Consider the following 22,810-nt stretch of genomic DNA (forward strand, 5'->3'; position numbering starts at 1 on the left):
AAAATTATATTTAATGCTCAACTATATTCAATATTTGTTAGACAAATCACAAACTCATGTTTCCCAGAGGGCTGTATATCAAATTGATTAGTCAATAGGTTTTATCAATAAAAAATTTAGCTATTCATTTTTTGTAAAAAAGAAGGTATAAATTTATTCATTCATTTCAAAAAGCAAACACATTTCTCAAATAGTTGAAAAAGTGCTGCATTAATTTTTCTATTAAAAAATTAAATTCTTAGTGTAGGTCAAAGAGTTCTGGAACAACTTGTCAGAATGAAAGGGAAAGGGAAAGGGAATTCTTAGGTAGATTAATTAAACAGCCCTGGTTTCCGAATGATATAAAGCACCAAAATGTACAAGCAGACACCAAAGACCAAATCCGTTCTTTGGAGAAAGAAATTTCAACTTTCTCAAATCTGCAAATAACTTAATGAATAAGGCCACTCCACAGGTTTATCATGAATAGTTCAAGTAAATCATCAAAATAAAAATCCCAGCAGAAATTTATAAAGTACAAATAAATCCCCCTAATGCATGCTTACATCAACACTGAATCTAATGCAGTAAAAAAATCACATTGGCTTTTGATGTTCCTCCATTATCATTCCTATCGTAATATATTTAGCAGTGTAATAGTGTGCATAAAACACCTTATCAGGAATCATCTTCACAGTTAATTAAGTACTTGGATTTCAGCCACGCCCCCCTTGTGTGAGAGACATACCCCTCCCCCATCATTCCACCGTCCGCAGGATGTAGAGGATTCCGATGTTGTCGATGGTGACGAAGGTCCTGAAGTCGGGCGACACGTGGACCCCCTTCAGGTTGGTGCCGGTGGTGTAGAAGGTCTGCATGGCCTCCCCCTTCTCCACATCCCACCACTGAAAAGCAAACAAAAAACACACAAAACTGATGCTCATGTCGCTAACACAAAGTGCACAGTTCACATGGCTTATGCTAAGAAATATGACAAAAACTCACTTTTAGCAGAGCGCTAATGGCCACCCTACTGGGCTGATACAACACAACGTTCATACCGGAATGGCACATTCTTCAGCTCTTGGAAAAGTGCGGTAATAAATGGTAATATATAGAGAAATCGTGCATCTGCACAGAGTGAGGTCCCTGATCTCCGTCTCTCCCCGCAGCCCCCGGCGAATCAGTGTCTCCATGGAATCTCTCCTCAGACTCGCGAGTAATCCCGCTCTAATTAAAAAATGCCATTGCAGATTAATTAGCTTCCCTCCCCGTCCTTTCGCGGACGATGCGCCGTGGCGACAGGCCCCTGACGTGGGCCGGCGGGCTCTCCCATTCGCTGGGCGCGAGGGAGTGAGGACGGATGGAGTCGTTCCACACATTTGCAGTGGAAGATGCAGAGGCTGTCTGCCCTCTGCTGCCAGTTTCACCCCCTCACACACAACGGTACCATAATGCCTCTTTCCCATAATTCCCCCAGGTTTCTGTGAGCAGATTTCTTCAGATCACAGGCGTTTCTGTGAGCAGAATCTTGTGGTTCTTGGGCGTTTCTGTGAGCACAATCTAATGGTTCTGGGGCGTTTCTGTGAGCAGAATCTCACAGCTCTGGGGCGTTTCTGTGAGCAGAATCTCGTAGTTCTGGGGCATTTCTGTGAGCGGAATCTCGTGGTTCTGGGGCATTTCTGTGAGCAGAATCTCACAGCTCTGGGGCGTTTCTGTGAGCGGAATCTCACAGCTCTGGGGCGTTTCTGTGAGCAGAATCTCGTGGTTCTGGGGCGTTTCTGTGAGCAGAATCTCGTGGTTCTGGGGCATTTCTGTGAGCAAAATCTCACAGCTCTGGGGCGTTTCTGTGAGCGGAATCTCGTGGTTCTGGGGCGTTTCTGTGAGCGGAATCTCGTGGTTCTGGGGCATTTCTGTGAGCAGAATCTCACAGCTCTGGGGCGTTTCTGTGAGCAGAATCTCGTGGTTCTGGGGCGTTTCTGTGAGCGGAATCTCGTGGTTCTGGGGCATTTCTGTGAGCAGAATCTCACAGCTCTGGGGCGTTTCTTTGAGGGGTCTGTGCAGTATCAGCATCCTGGGTCAAATCTCCTGCTCGCGCACCTGGGTTTCCCCCCCTCCCCCAAAGTGGGGGAATCTCTGCCAGACCCAGATGTCCCCGGAGCTTTGGAGGGAGGTACTGCTCTGCACCCTGCCGCAGACTCACCCCCCTCAGCTCAGAGACAGAAAAAGGAGGCCACATATCCACCTGCTCCCCCTCCACCGCCCACACAACTTCCAACACATTCATTAATCACAGAAATGAATGCGCCTCATCTGCATTTAACTGGAGAACTCAGCTGCGCACCTCCTGTCCAGACACAATAAACGGCCTCGCACCCAACAGCGCCCCCTATCTCCAGAGAGCGTGAACTCAACTCTCCCCTCCCTTTCCCGTTACGTGGCAATCGAGACAAGGAACGCAGTTGACTCTGATCTTATACTGCGGGCACAAATGCCATTTCACACGTCTCTAGTACGTTCTCAGCAAAATGGATAACATTGGGCGCTCTGCTTGCACCAGCATTGCAATGCGAGGTTAAGTTCAGAATCTGGTTCAATCAAAGGCTGGTTCTTTAGGGGGTGCATTTACCACCTGCTGCTTCATGGCCTGGATTACCAGAGAGGAGTGGGGTTTAAAAGCTCTTCCCTCTATTCTGCGGATAAAGCATTCTCTCGCTCTCAAACACATACACGCTCGCTGAGGACAAAGGGACAGGACAGGAACAGATTATGTTTGGACTGCAGGAAAGTGACATTACAGCTCCGCGTGTTACTTAAGGACACAGACAGAGAGGCTACTGCGGATGTCTGCCCAGCCCTCCTCTGTGTCTCTGTCGGCTCGCATGCGACGAAAACGCCTCTCTCCTGTCTGTTGCACACAAAGTTATCCTCTCCTCTCTCGCTCTTCTCTCCCACTCTCCCCCAATTCTCCTGCCTGCATTCGCCACACACCAATGCCCTCCTCTAACTCCTTTTTCTCTCTTTTTTTTTTAAGGAAGGTAGAGGCAAGCAAATACGGTACTTGCTTCTTTGTACACATTCTACAGCTTTTAATGGGTCTGTGGGTAATCTGCATTATGTGTCAATTTGTAAAAGGACTGAATGTTGGATCCAAATTAAAAAAAAAAAAAAATCATTGAGCATCCCTTTCTTTCTCTCCTCTCTCATTCTCTCTCCTCTCAGGCTCTCTCTCTCTCTCTCCCTCTCTTTCTCTTTGTCTATCTCCCTTTTGCTTCTCTCTGTGTCTCTCACACACACACTCCCCCTCCCTAGGTTTCTTCAGCACCCATAATCACTGTGTTTTTGCAGAGGGAAGCGTGGAACAGCTGTAATCCTGCAGACACAGGACAGGCTGTACCAAACAAGGGAATAAAAATACTAGGATATCCAGGCAGAAACACAGGCATTAGCGCACAGCCCGGAGAAGCTTTCCATTGTCTAGGAGGGAAAAAAAAAAAAGAAACAGATGTCACATCTATTCCACCGGTGACACACGTGATGGCCGTCATCTCATGTCCCCGCAAAGGGTCACCCTGCATGTTTGGCATGTTGGGAGAAAAAAAATTTTTTTAATTGTTTGGAAGGATTTTAAAAGGGCATTTTGTATATAGTTATCACAGGTACAGTAATTCCAAGTGGTAAATTCTGAGCAACGCAGAACAGCTGGTGCTTTTCCCATTGGCGAGAGAGAGTTCACTGCAGCGGCTCTTCATTGGCGAGAGAGAGTTCACTGCAGCGGCTCTTCATTGGCGAGAGAGAGTTTACTGCAGCGGCCTTTCATTGGTGAGAGAGAGAGTTCACTGCAGCGGCTCTTCATTGGTGAGAGAGAGTTCACTGCAGCGGCTCCTCATTGGCGAGAGAGAGTTCACTGCAGCGGCTCCTCATTGGCGAGAGAGAGTTCACTGCAGCGGCTCTTCATTGGCGAGAGAGAGTTCACTGCAGCGGCTCCTCATTGGCGAGAGAGAGTTCACTGCAGCGGCTCTTCATTGGCGAGAGAGAGTTCACTGCAGCGGCTCTTCATTGGCGAGAGAGAGTTCACTGCAGCGGCTCTTCATTGGCGAGAGAGAGTTCACTGCAGCGGCTCTTCATTGGCGAGAGAGAGTTCACTGCAGCGGCTCTTCATTGGAGAGAGAGAGAGTTCACTGCAGCGGCTCTTCATTGGCGAGAGAGAGTTCACTGCAGCGGCTCTTCATTGGCGAGAGAGAGAGTTCACTGCAGCGGCTCTTCATTGGCGAGAGAGAGTTCACTGCAGCGGCTCTTCATTGGTGAGAGAGACTTAAATGCGAGAGACTTTAAAGCTGCTGCAGTCGGGAGCGACGCCCCAATCCTCAGATCTCCAGTGAAGCTCCGGTCTGTGCGTGGAGCTCGGAGTTACGCAACCTGAAAGTGTCCTAGAAGCGCGAGATGATATTTAATAATTCACAGCGCTCCTCTCTCTGTTGCTCAGCGCTGTGACCGGCTGAATGTTCTCCGCTGCCTGTCCTCGGTTCTGCTACTGGCTCCTGCTGCAGTAGCTGGTCCAGTTTGTACACCAATTCGGTCCCACGGTGAAGGACAAACACATCACTGATGGGAGTGTGTTTCCAGAGGGGATGGACAGGACTGCAGAGGGGGATTACTTGCAATGCCCTGCTAATGCCAGCAAAGCAATGAAGGATTGCGCTGCTGGGGGTGCTGTGTTCTTTGTGCTGTTTGTTGACCCCGTACTGAGGGATCTATGGCCTCTGTGCTGGGCCCCAGCGGAGTGGGAGAGAATAGCTAAAAACATGCCTTTGTGACTGTCAGTCACACACTGCGTGCTCATACTGTGACACAGTCCCTGCCCACCCCATGGCACAGGCCCCACCCATTCTGTGGCACAGGCCCCACACACTCAGTGGCACAGGCCCCACCTACTCTGTGGCACAGGCCCCACCCACTCAGTGGCACAGGCCCCACCTACTCTGTGGCACAGGCCCCACCTACTCTGTGGCACAGGCCCCACCCACTCAGTGGCACAGGCCCAACCCACTCAGTGGCACAGGCCCAACCCACCACAGCATGGTATCAGTGCAGTGACAGTTGATCGAGGGCCACATAATCCAAGTGGAAAAGCACCAAAAACAACTTCAACACCCCACAAATCAGGTGGCATGTGTAAATAACTCATTGTGCAATAACAGCTGCTCTTTGCCCCTTCAGAACGGCAGGCCAAGGGCCCAACATCTTGCCAAAATGAAAAAAATCAATCTGGATGAGACAAGCAACACAAACCATTCAGGGTAATAAAGCACCACTAAATACTGGCCCAGGGTGGCATAACTCTCCCGTCTGACACCCAGCTCTCCCCTGAGTACTTCACCGTCCCGCTTACACACTCATCTCTCTCCTCTGCTGGCCCGCGGCCAGGGGAGGGAACAGCACCAAGGACAGACACCTGCATCCTGATCGTCCCGCTCTTTCTCTTTCGCTCTCTCCCTCTGAATGTCCCTCTTGATCATCCCTCTCTCTCTCCCCTGACAGAATCCCCCTGGTCATCCCCCTCTCTCTCCCAATAATGTCCTATTACTCATCCCACAATCTCTGTCCCTCTCTCTCTCTCTCTCTCTTTCCCGCTCCCTCTCTAAGATAAAGTGCACCCTGTCAGCCCCCTCTCTCTCTCAACGAGGTCCTCGTGCTCGTCCCTCAATCACTCTCCCTCTGAGGATCCTCTTGCTTATCCCCCTCTTTCTCTCCCCACCAAAAGCCTCCACGTGCCTGACAGAGTACACACTTGGAGAGCCACGCCCTTAAATGAGAGTTCACAGGGTACAGGCAGAGGGGCAGGCTACCCGCACGCTTAACGCAGTGCTTCCAGCCTTGATCTACCTCAGTGCATTTTTGCAAATGAGCAGACGCTGAAATCATGAATTCTGCCCATGCCCTTTTTCCAGGGGGACTCGCACACACGCCTCCGGAGCCCCCCCCCCCCCCCACGGTTTGCTCCAGCTCGTGGCTTCACTCGGTCAAATGAACAGTGAGTGCCATTTCAGTATGAGTCTGCACTGTGGATTGGGCCAATCAGAATGTAGCAATGCGCAGCATACCAGCCAGCCAATATTTTAACAAAGAACCTCCTTCAAAATTAACAGTGGGCTGGTATTCTTATCACAATAACTAGAGTGAGAACTGAGTGTGCGCGCATTTTGGGGGTTTTGTTTTGTCCTTTACTGCTGTGGTGAAGTGCAACATTGGCAAAAAAGAACTCATTATCAGGGGAGCATCTCTGGGAACTAAATAATTGGAAAGGCGCACAGCGACAGAGGCACAGAGTGTCTGTACATAAAGAAACTGCATCCAGTTTCATGGGACCGGGACACAAATGAAAGGGGTCAGTGGTCCAGCCGTTTGGATAAGGACTGCAGTGTGGTCCTTTGTGTCTCACAACAAATGATGTAGCAGTGCGTAGCACTCACGTTAGCTCCAATTTTACAAGCCCGGTTCCACTACCCACTATGGCTATGCCACCCTATCAGTAGGGATTTTGCTGGAATTAATGCTAACAACCATGATGAATCTCTATGGTTTGAGACTGGCATTGTTCTCTCAGTGATGCTGCTGTTTGTTTCAACACTGGAGCAAGCCAGGTCAAATCTGCTACTCCCAGATCCTTTAAATATGTGGTTTAAATACTTTGGTCACATGTTCAGTGCCCTTAAGCCCCACCCAATACTGCTGATTGATCTCACAGCTCATGAGAAAGATGGGTACTTCCAACTGACCATGGGTCAATTCGCTGGAAACTAATGCTAACACCTTTCCTTATGTGTAAAAAGCTAGTACTGATCTACAGTCAGTGGTTGAGCACAGAATCCATCCACACTATCGCGCTCTGCAGCTCCGGGAAGGAAGAATAAAAGGTCGGTATGTTAAAGGTAACCCAGGGAACCAGGTTATCTTTAAGGCCTATCGGTAAGACAGCCACAATAACAATTATTCTTTCACATCCACATTGCATTCTGGGTCAAAGAAGCGAAAACCAGATTATTTGGAACCTAATGATTTGTAGTGGGGAAAATAAAACCATGTGCATTGAACCTCAGGTCAGTGAGGCTCAAATCTGGGCCTGAAGAAAATGTCAAACCCCGGCAGCAGAGAGCACATGCATGATTACAGTGCTGCTTAATGAGAACCGCGCTTCGACTTCCGCCGATCGCGGGCAAGCACGGCGCGCGGGATTAATTCAGAGAAAAGCTGCTCCATTGCTGGAGAGTGGCCTACCGCGTTTGATGAGAGTCGGCGGAGATCACCTCCCGAGGCTAAAGAGCCGGGCGAATGGGGCTCGACGCGTTCCGGTAACAGCTGTGCCCGCTGTGCGGGTCGGACTGCGCTGCCCGTCACACAGCGGGCGGCACCCTGCACCCCGCCGACGCCGGAGCGAGTCCACACACCGAGCATCTTAAATAAAAATCTGCAGCTACGTCAGACTCACACTAACACACACATACAGCAGGTACGTCAGACTCACTAACACACACATACAGCAGGTACGACAGACTCACTAACACACACATACAGCAGGTACGTCAGACTCACTAACACACACACATACAGCAGGTACATCAGACTCACTAACACACACATACAGCAGCTACGTCAGACTCACACTAACACACACATACAGCAGGTACGTCAGACTCACTAACACACACATACAGCAGGTACGTCAGACTCACACTAACACACACATACAGCAGGTACGACAGACTCACACTAACACACACATACAGCAGGTACGTCAGACTCACTAACACACACAGAGCAGCAGGTACGTCAGACTCACTAACACACACATACAGCAGGTACGACAGACTCACTAACACACACAGTACAGCAGGTACGTCAGACTCACTAACACACACATACAGCAGGTACGTCAGACTCACTAACACACACATACAGCAGGTACGTCAGACTCACACTAACACACACATACAGCAGGTACGTCAGACTCACTAACACACACATACAGCAGGTACGTCAGACTCACACTGACACACACAGAGCAGCAGGTACGTCAGACTCACACTAACACACAGTACAGTTTGCACAGTTTCTCTGCATTTTCTCTGCATTTCATCTGTTGAAACTTCTGCTTCAGCTGAATGAAATCCGACACCCTCTAAAGGGCAGAACAGCCTCGCTGGAAAGCAGGTTTATTTTAGCAGCGAAATGTCAGTACTTTAAAAAGGTAAAAACGGGCCAGTGTTTCTCAGGGGACACCTGACATCAATTATTTAATGCATTTAGAGGCCAGTGTTTGGATTGGACACCTGAGGTGGTAACTCAGAGTTAAGTATTTTCTTCCTCTTGTCTTTAAGGTAAATGTCTGATGGATGAGCAAAGGCCACAAATGTCAAACATTATCACATGGATACCACATCCTGGTTACGCTGTCAATGTTTCTCTTAGTTAAGGAACAGCAGCTTTAGAAATGGCTAAATGAATATTCTTCTAAAACTTCGGCTGTGAATTCAGTTTTCTATTAAGATTAGAAATATGCTGTCGATACACACCGATTATCCACAAAGCCGATGCAGCTGGAGGTGGTGCAGTACCGCGCCTTCGTTTTTAAACAGCCTGATTGATCGGCTGATCTTTAACATTTGAAAAAGGTTAACTAATTCTGTTTTTAATTTTTATTTACATCCCCTATTCTAGCGGGGAAAATGAGGCCGGCGAGAGGGGGGAGAGAGGAGGGGGCGGGAATCAATAGCGCAGAGTCTAACAATGCAGACTGTGATGCACTTGGTTCTGAATCCTGAGAGGCTCTGAAAGCCACTGGGTGCATAGCAGGGTGCATGCGAGTCACCAGCCCAACGCCGAAACGATGGAGAACAGAACAGAGGAGAGAGAGAGATGGGAAGGAGGGGGGAGAGAGGAGTGGAAGAGTGATGATTGGATTGGGAAAGAGGGGAGGGGGGAAAGAGGGGTGCATCAGAGCCACTGGCCCAACACTGAAATGATAGACAACAGAGCAATGCAGAGAGCAGACACACAGGGAAATGCACAAACTGAAAAACAGAGAGGAAATGGGGGGGGAGGGGTTAGGAGAGAGGAGGTGGGAAAGGGATGGAAAGAGAGAGAGACGGGAAGGAGGAGGGAGGGAGGACGGGAAGAATGATGACTTGATCGGGAAAGGGGGGGGGTGGGAGAGCAATGATTAGGAGACGCGAGGGAGGGAGTGAAAGAGGGGTGGGAGAGATTGGATTGGGAGAAAGTCAAAACAGAGGAGTGGGAGAGTGATGATTAGACGAGAGGAGGGAGAGGGGGGAACGGGAGCAGGGGAGGAAGTGGGACTCCAGAAGAACAGTCAGATCACAGAGCAAAATCGGTCCCTTATGCAAAATGTTTGTGTGCTGGCTGGTGTAATTAGCGCTAAACTGCGCCCCGCCGAACGGATAAGCATCTTATTGTGCTCTTCAGCTAGAATCACAGCCCTTAATGAGACACAGAGGGCTTAGTGGAATTATCCCTCATTGCAGCCCCACGGACCCAATAATGCCCTGCTCCATATTTCAGCCAGGCAGACAGGCATCTGTGTGCATGCGTGTGTGTGTGTGTGTGTGTGTGTGTGTGTGAGAGGAAACTAGCCTGCTTAAAAAAAAAAAACAACACACGTTGATTGTAGTGTTCAAAACAGCACTAGCTCTGACCCTGCGCTCTCAGACACAGCTCTGACTGACCCTGCGCTCTCAGACACTGCTGCTCTGACTGACCCTGTGTTCTCAGACACAGCTCTGACTGACCTTGTGCTCTCAGACACTGCTGCTCTGACTGACCCTGCGCTCTCAGACACTGCTGCTCTGACTGACCCTGTGTTCTCAGACACAGCTCTGACTGACCCTGTGCTCTCAGACACTGCTGCTCTGACTGACCCTGCGCTCTCAGACACTGCTGCTCTGACTGACCCTGCGCTCTCAGACACAGCTGACTGACCCTGCGCTCTCAGACACTGCTGCTCTGACTGACCATGCGCTCTCAGACACTGCTGCTCTGACTGACCCTGCGCTCTCAGACACTGCTGCTCTGACTGACCCTGTGCTCTCAAACACAGCTCTGCCTGACCCTGTGCTCTCAGACACAGCTCTGCCTGACCCTGTGCTCTCAGACACAGCTCTGACTGACCTTGTGCTCTCAGACACAGCTCTGACTGACCTTGTGCTCTTGGATGCTGCTCTGACTGACCCTGCGCTCTCTGACACAGCTCTGACTGACCTTGTGCTCTCAGACACAGCTCTGACTGACCTTGTGCTCTCAGACACAGCTCTGACTGACCTTGTGCTCTTGGATGCTGCTCTGACTGACCTTGTGCTCTTGGATGCTGCTCTGACTGACCCTGCGCTCTCTGACACAGCTCTACTCTGGGCACTTGGGGGAAAGTGGTTTAGAATGTGTTCTTCTTTTTTGGAAGAAGTAAATGCTTTTAACACAGTGGATGTGCTGAGAGAGAGAGAGAGAGAGAGAGAGAGAGAGAGACACCACAGCCTAACAAACACACACTGCATTGCAGAGCTGGAGGCGTGCACACACAGACACACAGACACAGGTGACTAGCAGAGGGGAGTGAGTGTGTGTGTGTGTTGGGAGGGAGCAGGGGAGAATAAAGAAGGAGAAGATGAAAGGCGAAAGGGAGAATGTGCTGGGAGATGACAGAGAATACGATATACTCCCCTCACCTCCCACCACCGGAGCCGAGAGCGGAGAGGAGACGGGAAAGTCTGTTACATTCTCTGCGTTTAATCACAGAGACGCTAATGCATTCTCCTCAGCTCAGGTGCAGGGAGGAGAGAGCTCTCTCCGGGGCGAGAGCGAGAGAGAGAGACGCAGACACACTGACATTGGCTTCTCCCCGCGCCACCGGGAGCCACCGTAATCCCTCAACCGCCGCCGTCGCCGCCTCGTTAGTGCCTCTTAGCGGCTCTGGCGGAGCCGGGGACGTGCTGGGGAGAGTGGCCCCCGGGGGCGTCCGGCGGGACGTAAAGCAGATTTACGACCGCCGTTCCGCTCCCGCGGGCCGCCGCTCCTATCGGGCCGGTCCGGCCCCGCCCGGTGATACCGCCGTATCGCTCCAGATCGCAGTCCGGACACTACTGGCTCCGCATGCTCCAGGCTGCGGTGCAGTGCTTTTAATACACAGCCCGTGGAAAAACAGCACCTACAGGAAATGTGTCACCAGGGTGGGAACAGCTGAACAAACCTGCGTGTCCTTGTTTTCAGTCTGCCCCCGGAGCTGACTCCCTGCTGCGCCAATTTGTAAGCAAAGGGGCGGCATCAAGAGAGCCTGCTAACCAGGAGAATCAGCATCTACCCAGGTGTTCTGCGGTCCTAGTGTGGGCAATCTGTGGGTCAATAAATGTCACGGAATAGACCCGTAGACTGGAGTCACAGATCAGAGCAACAAACCACATTCGAAGATGGCAGAGTCACAGACCAATGCGTTATACAAACCATCACAGAGTAATATACACACAGACCCTGCAAGGAGTACTTGGTCTTAACCCACCCGCTTAACTCTGGGTGACTCTTTTAGAGCTGACTGTTCTACTGATTCCGCCTGTTACCGATTATTGATTAACCTGATTAACTTGATTCCGCCTGTTAAACATTTTGTCATCTAATTTTTTTTTTTACAGATTTCCAAGAAATATGTATTCGTGTAAGTATTACATCACCTGCTTTTTATCACTTATGACTAAAAAATCCAGCCAAACGCAAATCCTCAGGAAAGTGTAGTGCCATACTTCTACATATTACCTAGCTGCATCGCGCAACATTTAACAGTAATCAGACTGCTGTGTCGATGTGTAGAAGGAAAACTTACAGCACGCTTTCATCACACTCCATTGGATTGCCTCATACAAAAGCTTTCAAGGGATCGAGTCAAGTAGCAACATGACTAGATTGCTTCAGTTCTTTATGAAGCTGATGAAGGCACATTTCACCCTTAGCAATTGATCCTGGATCAGAATGAAAATTTTACACTAAATGGTTGGAGTAAGAGTCGATGGCGGGGAAAGCTGATCCTGGATCTGTTGTCCAATGTAGGTTGATCAATCAGTCGCCATCCGTCACATCCACACAGGTTAATCTGTTTATTACCATTCATTACATGCACACAGGTAGGTAAATCAATCAATTAGCATACATTACAGACTCGTCCCACCTACTCAGAGCAAGAAAAATGGTAATTAATGCCATCAGTCACAGTAAAGCAAGTCATTTGATACACTAATTTACACTGAATATGTAATATCTTATACCCAATAGTGCAAGCATATGCACTGAATAATCTTCACAAGACTATCATGGGCTGAGAGGACCTGTTAATTGTATCAAAGCAACGGGGAGCGGGAGAGACAAAGAATAAAAGCCACAGGGAGAGAGAGAGAGAGAGAGAGAGAGAGAGAGAGAGAGAGTGAGAGAGAGAGAGAGAGAGACAAAAAGAATAACACACACAGGCAGTACTGGGGCTTGTATTACGACACCGTGTGGAGAGGTGTTTAAGATAAGCATGCTGTCGTCACTGGCTTGTAAATCACTGCAGGATGAGACAATCTTCAGCTATTTTGTGTAAAAGCGTTCTGCCCACACAGAACGCAATTGATCTAAACTGACCATTTGTGCATTAGGCCATTGAAAAACAGCCAATCAGAGAGAGGATTTGGATGGAACCCTGCCTCGTCTCCAAATGATGATATCAGAATTGTGATTGACACTCAAACTCTGACTGCAAAGACCATGGCTCTAAAAAAAGGGGGGGGATCAGGACTGGTTCCTTACAGCAGATCAGTGTGATGCTGCTGATACACTGATCCTCTCGACCCACGCAATAAGGATCCTCTGCACTTCCATCAGGATCCCACAGGGAACTGCAGCCCCCAGCCCCCAAACCCGTGCTTGACTGCATGGAACTTTCCAGAGGGCTGCGTGTGTTTAGAATGTTCCAGAGGACATTGCTGACTCCCTGAGTATGTATAATAGTCTGACAAGAGTTTACTCTCTCTGTGTAGAACTTTTAGCAAGGGATAACTGCTGACCTCCTGCCTATGTGTGCAGAAAGTGGAGTGTGTGGAACATTCCAAAAAGCAATATTACTCACTTCCTCTGTGTGTGGAAAACTCCAAAAGGCAGTATTACTCACTTCCTCTATGTGTGGAACATTCCATAAGACATTATTACTCACTACTTGTGTGTGAGGAACATTCCAGAAGTAATTCTTACCCAGTAATTCTTACTCCTGTGTCTGTGTTGGGCGCTTCTGAAGGGATTATGACTGCCTTCCTGTCCGCACTGCTACATGTGATGTGTACTGATGCGTGGGACACTGCTGAGGCAGCAGTATGGAAAATAGGACTAGGCTTGTTACCAGGAAGTTGCCGGTTCGATTCCAAGGTGTGGCTGCTGCACCCTTGGGCAAGGCACTACAACTGAAACTAAAACTCCAGGGAACAGCCAGTTTGGAGAATGGAAAAAATATGAAACTGGAGTTATGCAAGGTGCCCCAGGCAAGGCTGTTACATCAGTAATAAGTAATGTTTCAGCAGTCAATTATCAATCACTCCCACTAATTGATAATTAATTGCTGGAAGGCATTAATTACTGGAAACATTCCACCAACTGCCACCTTTATGTGTATTGTGTATGTGTATGTGTGTGTGCACATGTGTGTGTGTGGTGAGGACTCTGCTGACAGGTATCAGCCTGAAGTTTGGCATGAATGGGTCGAAGGCACTGGTGAGACAGGAAGCCGCAAAAAGCAGAAGCAGCAGCAGCCCTCGCTCGGAGGCCAGAACGACACACCATGCATCAATGGCAAATAAACCAAAATGTCACCTCAAAATCTGAGGAGGGCGAGACAATCTGACCTTTAAAGGGACAGCAGCTTGTCCACAGACAGGCCCACAGAGTGCCAGAGTGCTGTGCTCCTCTGTCCCAGGGCCCACTACAGATTACAAGGCTGCCTTCCACTGATTAATACCCCAGAGGATGCTGGGATTTTCCCAGTCTGCAGCATCTTGAAGAGGGAACCATAAGTGTGAAATCAAATATGGTAAAGGGAAAACTGTGGGCCACAAGATTCCCTTGTGATGCTTCTGTGTGGCCCCTGTGCTGCATGCGTCTGCAGCATACTGGACGAGCACAGCCTACAGAGTCATTCTAGTCACAACATGGAGCCTTGACAGGCAGCTCCACTCCCTGGTAGACTGATTATCAGCCATTATCTCCACACAGGCCATTCAATCAATCACTAACTTTTACCTTCCCACAGGCTAATCACCAATCACTGACCTTTACCTCCACACAGGCCAATCAATCAATCAACGACCTCTGCATCCTCACGGGCTGATCAATCTATAAACAGCCTTTACCTCGACACAGGCCAATCAATCAATCAACAACTTTACATCCTCACAGTCCTATCAATCAGTCAATGACCTTTACCGCCACCCTGACTAGCCGATCGATCACCATTCATCATCATACATTATATCCGCGCAGGATAATCTATCAGACATCTCAGCATCCCTTCTCCTGAGGTGATGTGCCTCAATATTCCTAACCCACTGTTGCATCCTGGGAAAAGAAGAGTCGGCAACATCATAAAATGGGATGTGGCAGAAAGGTAGGTAATTACTGCTTTTAATCTCACTGAAATTAGTCATTTCTATGCACCAATTTACACTGAATTTCATAACTGTTGCCGGAATACACGCTGAATAATCTTTACAAGATAATTACATGCCGAGCTACCTTGTAAATTTTATGCTAATTGAGAGAAAGAGAGAGATAGATGGAGGGATGGAGAGAGACAAAGGAGAGAAAGAACGGTACCAGCAGGTGGGCCGTACTGTTGATCTTGGATTAACACTTGACTGTGAAAAGAAGGAGACATGCTTTTAGGCAATTTTTATAAGTCGGGCATGTAAAAACCTATCCTTAAAAAAGCTACTTGCGCAATGACATGAACGCACAGTTGTTTCAAATGCGATCGATTTGAGCAAGTCCTTAGAGCATTACCTCATCGGGTCATTAAAGCAGCCAATCGGTTGGCGGCTCTTTGCAGAACTCTCTGTGACCCTTTCTCTTGTTAAAAAAAACGACGGTATTAGGGCTGGGATTTATATTCCCAGTTAATTGGATATTCCTGTGTCTTTGAGCAGAAGAAAAGCAGGGAAGGGGAGCTGCCCCCAGAGGCAGATATGCTGGAGGAAATCAATTTACTGATTTCTCTCACACACTAAAATAGGTGTACTTGTCATATTTGTGCGTACCTGTCTCTCTGACAGTGTGCTGGGTTTGGTGTGTGTTTAATAGTCTCTCTGATGCACTCTGTTGGGTGTAATATCTTCTTACTGGTCTATCCAATGCTCTGTACTGGGCATAATATCTGTTTGCTGGTGTCTCTAATGCTCTGTACTGGGCATAATATCTGTCTACTGGTTTTTCCAATGCTCCGTACTGGGCATAATATGTTTACTGGGTCCTCAACTGGGCATTACACCCGTTCAATGGTTTCCTTTCTGCAGTTATTACACTCTGCACTAGGTGTAGTGTTTACTGGTATCACTGGTCTCTCTGAATGCATACACATTCAAGGCTGTGTGTGGGCGTGTGCATGCCAGTGGATGTGTATATGCAGGTTAGTGTGTGGACGTGTGTAAGCACGCAGGGTTATAATGGTTTTGAACACAGTCCTGGCAAAGTCCTCTTTGAACACTGTCATCATGCAATGATTTATGTTAGTCCATAAATAGTCAATGGCCTGTTTTTTCAAGACATGAATTTAGTATCTAAAAGAATTAGACTATTGCAAGTGGAATACAAACAATTTAGATTTGCAGGCAAATCTAAAATTCTACATAATTCATTTTAACACTCTACATTTCTGTTTCTAACACAACAGAAGTGCATTTCAATCCAGAGTCTCCTGAGCAGCTAACCTACTTTAATACCTATCTCCTTCACTTTGTGAACGTGTTGAACAGCAGATGGTTTCTATATATGGTATGGAGCAGATGTTAGCTATCCCGCTGACAACGTGAGGGCTTTCGTCATATTCCAATGGAACGAACCACAGAAATGCATACAAAATCAGAAAATCCAAAACAGCATCCAGAAAAGACGCTTAGCTGCTCTGGAGATAAAAACACAAAGGCATTTTAGTATGCCAAGCTTAAAGGTGCCTCCAGAGTCTGCATGTCCAGGCCCCTTTTCACAGTCTATCCCATCTTAACTTTTCAATTTCGCACGCAATACGGTAGTCGCTCTTGAGCTTGGAAGAGAAACGTTAGCTTTCGAACTATCTATTGTTTGACTCGTTGTAATGTTCAGATTAAATATAGAAATTGCTGGACAGGTGTTGCCCACGAAGCTTCCTTCTCCTCCGTCCAAAGCGGATTTTTATGAAACACCTTCGCGGCGTGACAAATGGAACCATGTTTTTACGCAAAGGCTGCCAGCTTGCAGTTGAGGGGGGCTGGCCGGTTGCCTCGATGGGCTGTACGCGATCGGAAAGCCTGGGGGCCGGGCTCTGAACACCTGCCAAAGAGCACACTGCTCTATGTATGCTTGCAAGCACGAAAACCCATGTGTACTCATGAAATTTTCACCAAGGACCTCACTATGATCTCACCAAAATGGTGGAACGGCTGCTTTGTGCAGCTCTGTGGGCGTGTGTGCAGGATATTGTGTGTGTGGGGGGGGGGGGGGGGGGGGGGATAGGTGTGTGTGTGAGAGGGAGAGAAGTTTGTGTTAGGGAGGAATTGAGGGGTGTGTGTGTGTGTGTGTGTGTGTGTGTATGAGAGTGTATGTGTGAGTGAGGAAGAGGTGTACGTGTGTGTGAGTGTGTACGACAGGTTTGAGTCAGTGTGGAATAGAGGTGTGTGTGTGTGTGTGAGTGTTTGTATTGGTGTAGTCGTATGTGTTTGGAGGGCGAGTGGAACAGGGGTGGAGCAGGGGTGGAGCTGTATGTGCAACGCCTCAGCAGCTGGTAAATTGGCATGGCCTCTCGCCTGTCTCACACCCAGTTCCCTCGCCTCTCATCCACCCCTCACCCACTCCTACAAATCACGCTTCAGGCCGTCTGAGGGAGATGAATCGGGCTTATCCACACCTGCACAGCCCCACTGCTCTGCTCTATTCTGCTGTGCGCGTGTGCAGAATGTTCCAGAAGGTCGATAGCAGACAGCTCTACAAACGAAGAGATGAAATGTTCCATTTGCACTCCGCCCCCACCCAATCCAAAATGGGGCGTCCTCAACATCCCTGCACAAAGTGCATTGTTAGACAGCAGCCTTTGTGAATAAAGAATCAGCAACCACACATATACGTACCCACACACACACACACACACACACACACACACACACACACACACACAGAGCTTTGCCACAGGGCACCAGTGTGTGGCCTCATTAGACGAATCTGTATTACATCATGCTTCAGACCACAGTCTGTAGTCACAGTAGTCTGTTGCAGTCCACTGTGGTCAGATCAGTTCAGAGCTGCAGTCACCATGCAGTCTGCCTTTTGAAAGCATGCCCTGAACTCAGGGCCTAGCATCCTTGTATAGCCATGTCACCATGGCATGGGTGAGGCTCACGAGACTGGGGCTCTCTTACCTTAATGTACCCGCCGGTGGAGACGAGGACTCTGCTGTCTGGGGAAAAGTGCAGGTCGGTCACCCATCCGCCGTGCAGAGACTCCATGGAGTCCTTGTTGCCACGGGAACAGATCCGCAGCAGCGAGCCGTCTCGTACGTTCCAGAGCTGAGCGGGACACGAGACGCGAGGCGTGTGAGACAGGGGAGACAGAGGGGTGACGGCTGAGGAGATTGCAGCGACATGCTGCATAATGCTTTTTTTTTCTTCATTTTTCCATTTTCTCCCCAATTTGAAATGGCTAATTCCCCAAATTTTTGGAACGCAATTTGTCATCGATGTTCAGTCCCATTGCACAACCCCCACTGTCAATCCGTTTTAGATGCTGCATAATGGTACTAAAGCCATTGAGCTGTGATGGGGTTTTTAACAAAGAGTGCTGCGGCAGATAGGGCGAGCGGCGGAAAAGCGAGGATTCCCTCTGAACTTCAGAGGCGAGAGCCTACATGGAGGGGGCGGGGAGTCTGGCCAGTACTACTGCAGCAGCTGTCAGCCTTAGTGTGAATGAGCTGCGAACATCTGAAGTGGAGAAAGGAGAAGACGCCCTCTCTGTCAGAGCTGCAGGGGCTCTGAGGGTGCTCCCTCCTCCCCCTTCCACTTCCTCTCCTCTCACTCTTTCCTCTCTGTCATCCTGTTCTCATTCTTTCCCTCACTTGCCCCCCCCCCCCCCCCCCTCCCCACTCCTCTCCTCTGTCTGCCTAGCTATTGAGAGGACCATGGCCGCTCATGGGGGGGGGGGTGTCCCCCTGCTCCTGCTCCCCCTGGGGACCCTGCACTCACGCGGATCTCGCCGTTGTCGTCGCCGGTCGCCAGGACCTCGCCATCCCAGGAGAAGCGGCAGCTCCGGACACAGTCCTGGTGTCCGTTCAGCACGTGGGCGGTATCCCACGATTCACAGCTCCAGATCTGGGGGGGTGAAGGAGGCGATAAGAACACAACATGCCAGGGCAAAGGGCAGACAGTTCAAGACCTGAGGGGGATCAGCGGTTTGATGTGACTCCAGAGCGGGGCTCCACTTCGAAACGCAGCCACGGCGCCTAAATTACACCCAAAAACCCAGGCCTCCAGCATCGATTACAGAACACAAAGGAACCGTATTCTCAGAGCACCTAGCTTCTCCCTCTCAGGGGCCTGGGAGATAAGTGAGGTTTAGCATGGCAGATAGGGGAACTTCATTTTACATAGCAGTGCAATAATTACGTCCTGGGAAACGCGTCTCATAATCAAACCACTGCCTTATCTGATGGTAGATAGTAATCACAGAGGATGTAATTTCTCTCCACTAATGAAACAAATTCAGATGCCGGCCTCAGAATGACCTCAGCATTAAAAGAAAAAGGACAGCGAATGCATTTGGAAACTGTGCCATGGCTAATCATTCGGTTAAATCAACTCTGTTGTCAAAAAGCTGTTAATATGCCCCGTGTCATGGCAAAGACTCTGCTCACACTGCCTAAAAAGCACAGTGTGATTAATGACAATGGTTACACTTCTGATCATTCAAATCTTAATGCCACACCAATCCTCCCCGTCCAATTCCCAACACTCCCCAAACTCCACTATCCCACCCTCTATACTGCCCAAACTCACACTAACCAATCCTAAAGACTTCTTAACCCAATATAATCCCACCCATACTCCACCATCTAATCCTATGTGGCGCTATCCAATACAAAAGCCCACTGTCTTAACCCAAACAACACCATCTATTCCCATATGCCACCATTGAATCCCAATGGACAATATCTAGTTCAAAACCCCGACATCCAATCACACAGACTACCCAAACCTCACAACACAAACTCCACTAGCTTTCCCAACAAGCTTTTAAGGCTACTACAGACAGGGCCGACTGTGTAGCCATCTTCCTGATTTAACATGGAGAATTCTGGTTATTGGCAAAGACTTTTAAACTGGTTGAGAGAGAGACACCACTTAGGCCTCGCTGTGAAGCAGACACTGTCATGAAACTAGCATTCACAGGCAGCCCAGCATTCACTATCCAAAAATGAAGGGAGGGAACGCTGAAGTACACTAAAAATACAAGTAAGCAAAAATGTGCAGGGCTTTTACATAGATACTCAAAAACAAAGAGGAAGAAATGGTTAGCCCATTCTTTATTCTTTTATTCTTTATGCTTCAGTGCCACATACAGTTCTGGAGGACTTGTCCTGCTTTCCCTGCACATAGAGAAGACTCACGAAAGGACAGAGAGTGTGTACCTGGCCTGCCTTTCACTCTAACAGACTGGTGTTAGGACCCAAAGAACGGCCAGTCCTGGCTCCAAGGGGGCCAGTGGGTTAGTGTGTACAGGCTTGTAATGAATAGCACTGGTCCAGTAGTTGTACTTCCATGTCACCCTCCCTGGTACAGTCTGGAAGGCAGCCCTGGGACTGGGACACTGGGGAGAGCGATGCCTGCTGGGAATGGAGGCAGCCGGCTGTCCATCAGACGTCAGAGCGAAAAAGAATGGAAACAGGAGGCAGAAGACATCCAAAACCAACCCATTCCATCCCATCATTATATAGCCCCGTCTGTCTGAGGGAGCTGGCCTTTTACTGAATCACTCCGCATCCCATTTTGCCAAGTAAACAATCTCTGTACTGACTGTGTACGTCCAGTTCTATTTGAGATGTGTTTTACGCAGAGTGGTGTCGTGTTTATCCCTTTTCGTTTCGCTGCTTGCCGGTGTTTACGCCATTGTGCTGCTGTTGCGAAGCTGTGAACCGAGCCAGCTTAGCGAGAGCAGCCTGTCTGCGCACGCCGTCCGCACACAGCCGCCTCAAAGTCGAGCAAAGTCAAGCCCTCAGCAGAGAGCAGCTGCTCTGTGGGCGCCTGCCTGAGGTAATGACCGCAGCAGACTGAGGTAATGGCCTCTGCTGGCTGAGGTAATGGCCTCTGCCGGCTAAGGGGGTGACCGCTTCCAGCTAAGGGGGTGACCGCTGCCGGCTAAGGGGGTGACCGCTGCCAGCTGAGGGGCTGACCGCTGCAGTGTGGGGTAGTGACCACTGCTGGCTAAGAGTGACCGCAGCTGGCTGAGAGTGACCGCTGCAGTGTGGGGTAGTGACCACTGCTGGCTAAGAGTGACCGCAGCTGGCTGAGAGTGACCACTGCAGTGTGGGGTAGTGACCACTGCTGGCTAAGCGTGACCGCAGCTGCCTGAGAGTGACCGCTGCAGTGTGGGCGTGTGACCACACCTGGCTGAGAGTGACCGCTGCAGTGTGGGCGTGTGACCGCAGCTGGTTGAGAGTGACCGCTGCAGTGTGAGGTTGTGATCTCTACTCCCTGGTCCTGCAAAGGGTGCTACTCTAACCAGCACAGAAAAGGAGGGTGTGAGTTTCTCCTCATAAAACCCCCCTTTCAAAAACCAAAAGCCAAAAAAAACTCCTCACACTTCAGGCTAAAGTTCCCCCCGTACATCTCTATTCCTGACACATGGCATAACACCCAGTGAACATGCAGAGAAAACAATGTTAATGCCTCAGCTCACAGTAAAATTGTTCAAAATTCAACTAACAAATCAATTCTGTTTTCCCCTCTTTAAGGCACTAAAGTCCAATGTGATGTGACAGTCTCAGTAACCAAGGAGATTCCTCTCAGATCTGCAGCTCAATAATTCTGCTTTAATAGGTCATGAAAATTTTGGATGCCTGGCTGCTCTACGGTAGTGTTGCTTATTTGTCAATAATGTTCTGTTGTGGGTGTCCACACTTTAATTACACAGAATCCAGTCATGGTCTACTCTGAAATCATAGAGAATCCACGACTATGGTCCATTCCCAAATCACACAGAATCCACAGTCATGGTCTACTCTGAAATCACACAGAACCCACGCTCATAATCCTCTCTAAAACCATCATGCACTCAGCATTTTCTGTCAGTAAAAATACCAATAATTTCACTTTGACAATGCTATGCAGATGAAAATAGATTTGTATCATCTAGGATATGAAAACCTGAATCAGCTTAACATTTTAATAAACGTGTCCATAATCTCTATATGAGACGTCGGGAATGGTTTTTGCTTATTGCTGATCCTCCCCTTACCTTGGCGGTCGTGTCCGCTGACACGGTGGCGAACATGTTCCTGCCAGGGGACACGTCACAGGACAGGACCGCTCCTCGGTGGCAGGCCATGTCTCGGATCATCTCGCCGCTGGCCATGTCCCACACCTGGCGCGGCGAAGAGTGACACGTTTAACAGCAGCTAAGCATCACAATTACACCACGTTCACCACGTCAAAGGTACGTACCATAGGTATTACAGACACCGTGACATCACACCACCACCGCCTTTGCATCACGCTCTGAATGACATGCACTTTCATCACCACAGAGACATGCTCATCCTTGTACGTGAGTATTCTAATCCTGTCTCGTTTTAATGCAGCAATTTGACAGCAGAACACAGTCCCCGCATTTTGTGTTGGCTGGGAGTTTGAAAGCACAATGCGGACAGCGTATTTTCCTCTTCTACGTTGGGAAATGCGGATTTTGTTGGGTCCCGGAGGTCTCGTTCGCGCATGTGCCTCTTGGCAGCTCGTGAATCAAACCGAGACCATTATCCTGACATGCCCATTTCTCTCCCCGCTCCTTCCTGACTGTGGGGTGGGGGGGGCTGGGCAGAGTTTCAGCTTTCCTCCGTCTCTGTCAGAGCCAGCGACCTCGCCATCGCTCATCCCTGAGCTGGCATGTCATCGCCGGTGACTGACACTCGCCAGCGTCAGCGCGGCCCGCTCTCTTCTCTCCCTCCCGCCAAGGACTATGGCCCCCCCACCTCCAACCTCCCAGTCCGTCGAAGGCCCCGCCTCCAATGAAAATACATCACAGAGGCGTTCTGGGGTGCAGCCCCCGACCTTCAGAAGACCTCCCCCCGGGCAGACAGTGGAGGTTTGGAGAAGTACATCCCCCCCCCCCCCCCCCCCCAGCTCCGTCGAGCGCTCCCAGGCAGGCCTGCTACTGCCAAGCTGACCCGCGATGGGAAAGCTAACCGCCAGGAAGTGCCAACGCTTTTAATTACCGTCCCTGGCGTCACGCTGAGGCTCTCGGTGCTGGCTCTCAGAGAGCTCTCCTTGGACGGCAAACTCACACACATGGTCAAGGGTTACCA

General features: G+C 49.4%; 1 protein-coding gene across 1 annotated transcript in view; it reads right to left on the reverse strand.

Annotated features, from left to right (window-relative positions):
* Positions 1-253: 253 nt before the first annotated feature.
* The window catches only part of apaf1 (apoptotic peptidase activating factor 1), a 45,976-nt gene continuing 23,419 nt past the window's right edge, over positions 254-22,810 (reverse strand). Inside the window, exons 25-28 of the mRNA XM_036517826.1 lie at positions 21,748-21,873; positions 18,480-18,605; positions 17,661-17,807; positions 254-884 (exon numbers count right to left, since the gene is read on the reverse strand). Coding sequence (XP_036373719.1) covers positions 738-884; positions 17,661-17,807; positions 18,480-18,605; positions 21,748-21,873 — 546 coding nt within the window. The 3' untranslated portion in view covers positions 254-737. The remainder of the gene's footprint in view (positions 885-17,660; positions 17,808-18,479; positions 18,606-21,747; positions 21,874-22,810) is intronic.

This window comes from Megalops cyprinoides, chromosome 23, assembly GCF_013368585.1.
Source record: "Megalops cyprinoides isolate fMegCyp1 chromosome 23, fMegCyp1.pri, whole genome shotgun sequence".
Classification (NCBI taxonomy): Eukaryota; Metazoa; Chordata; class Actinopteri; order Elopiformes; family Megalopidae; genus Megalops; species Megalops cyprinoides.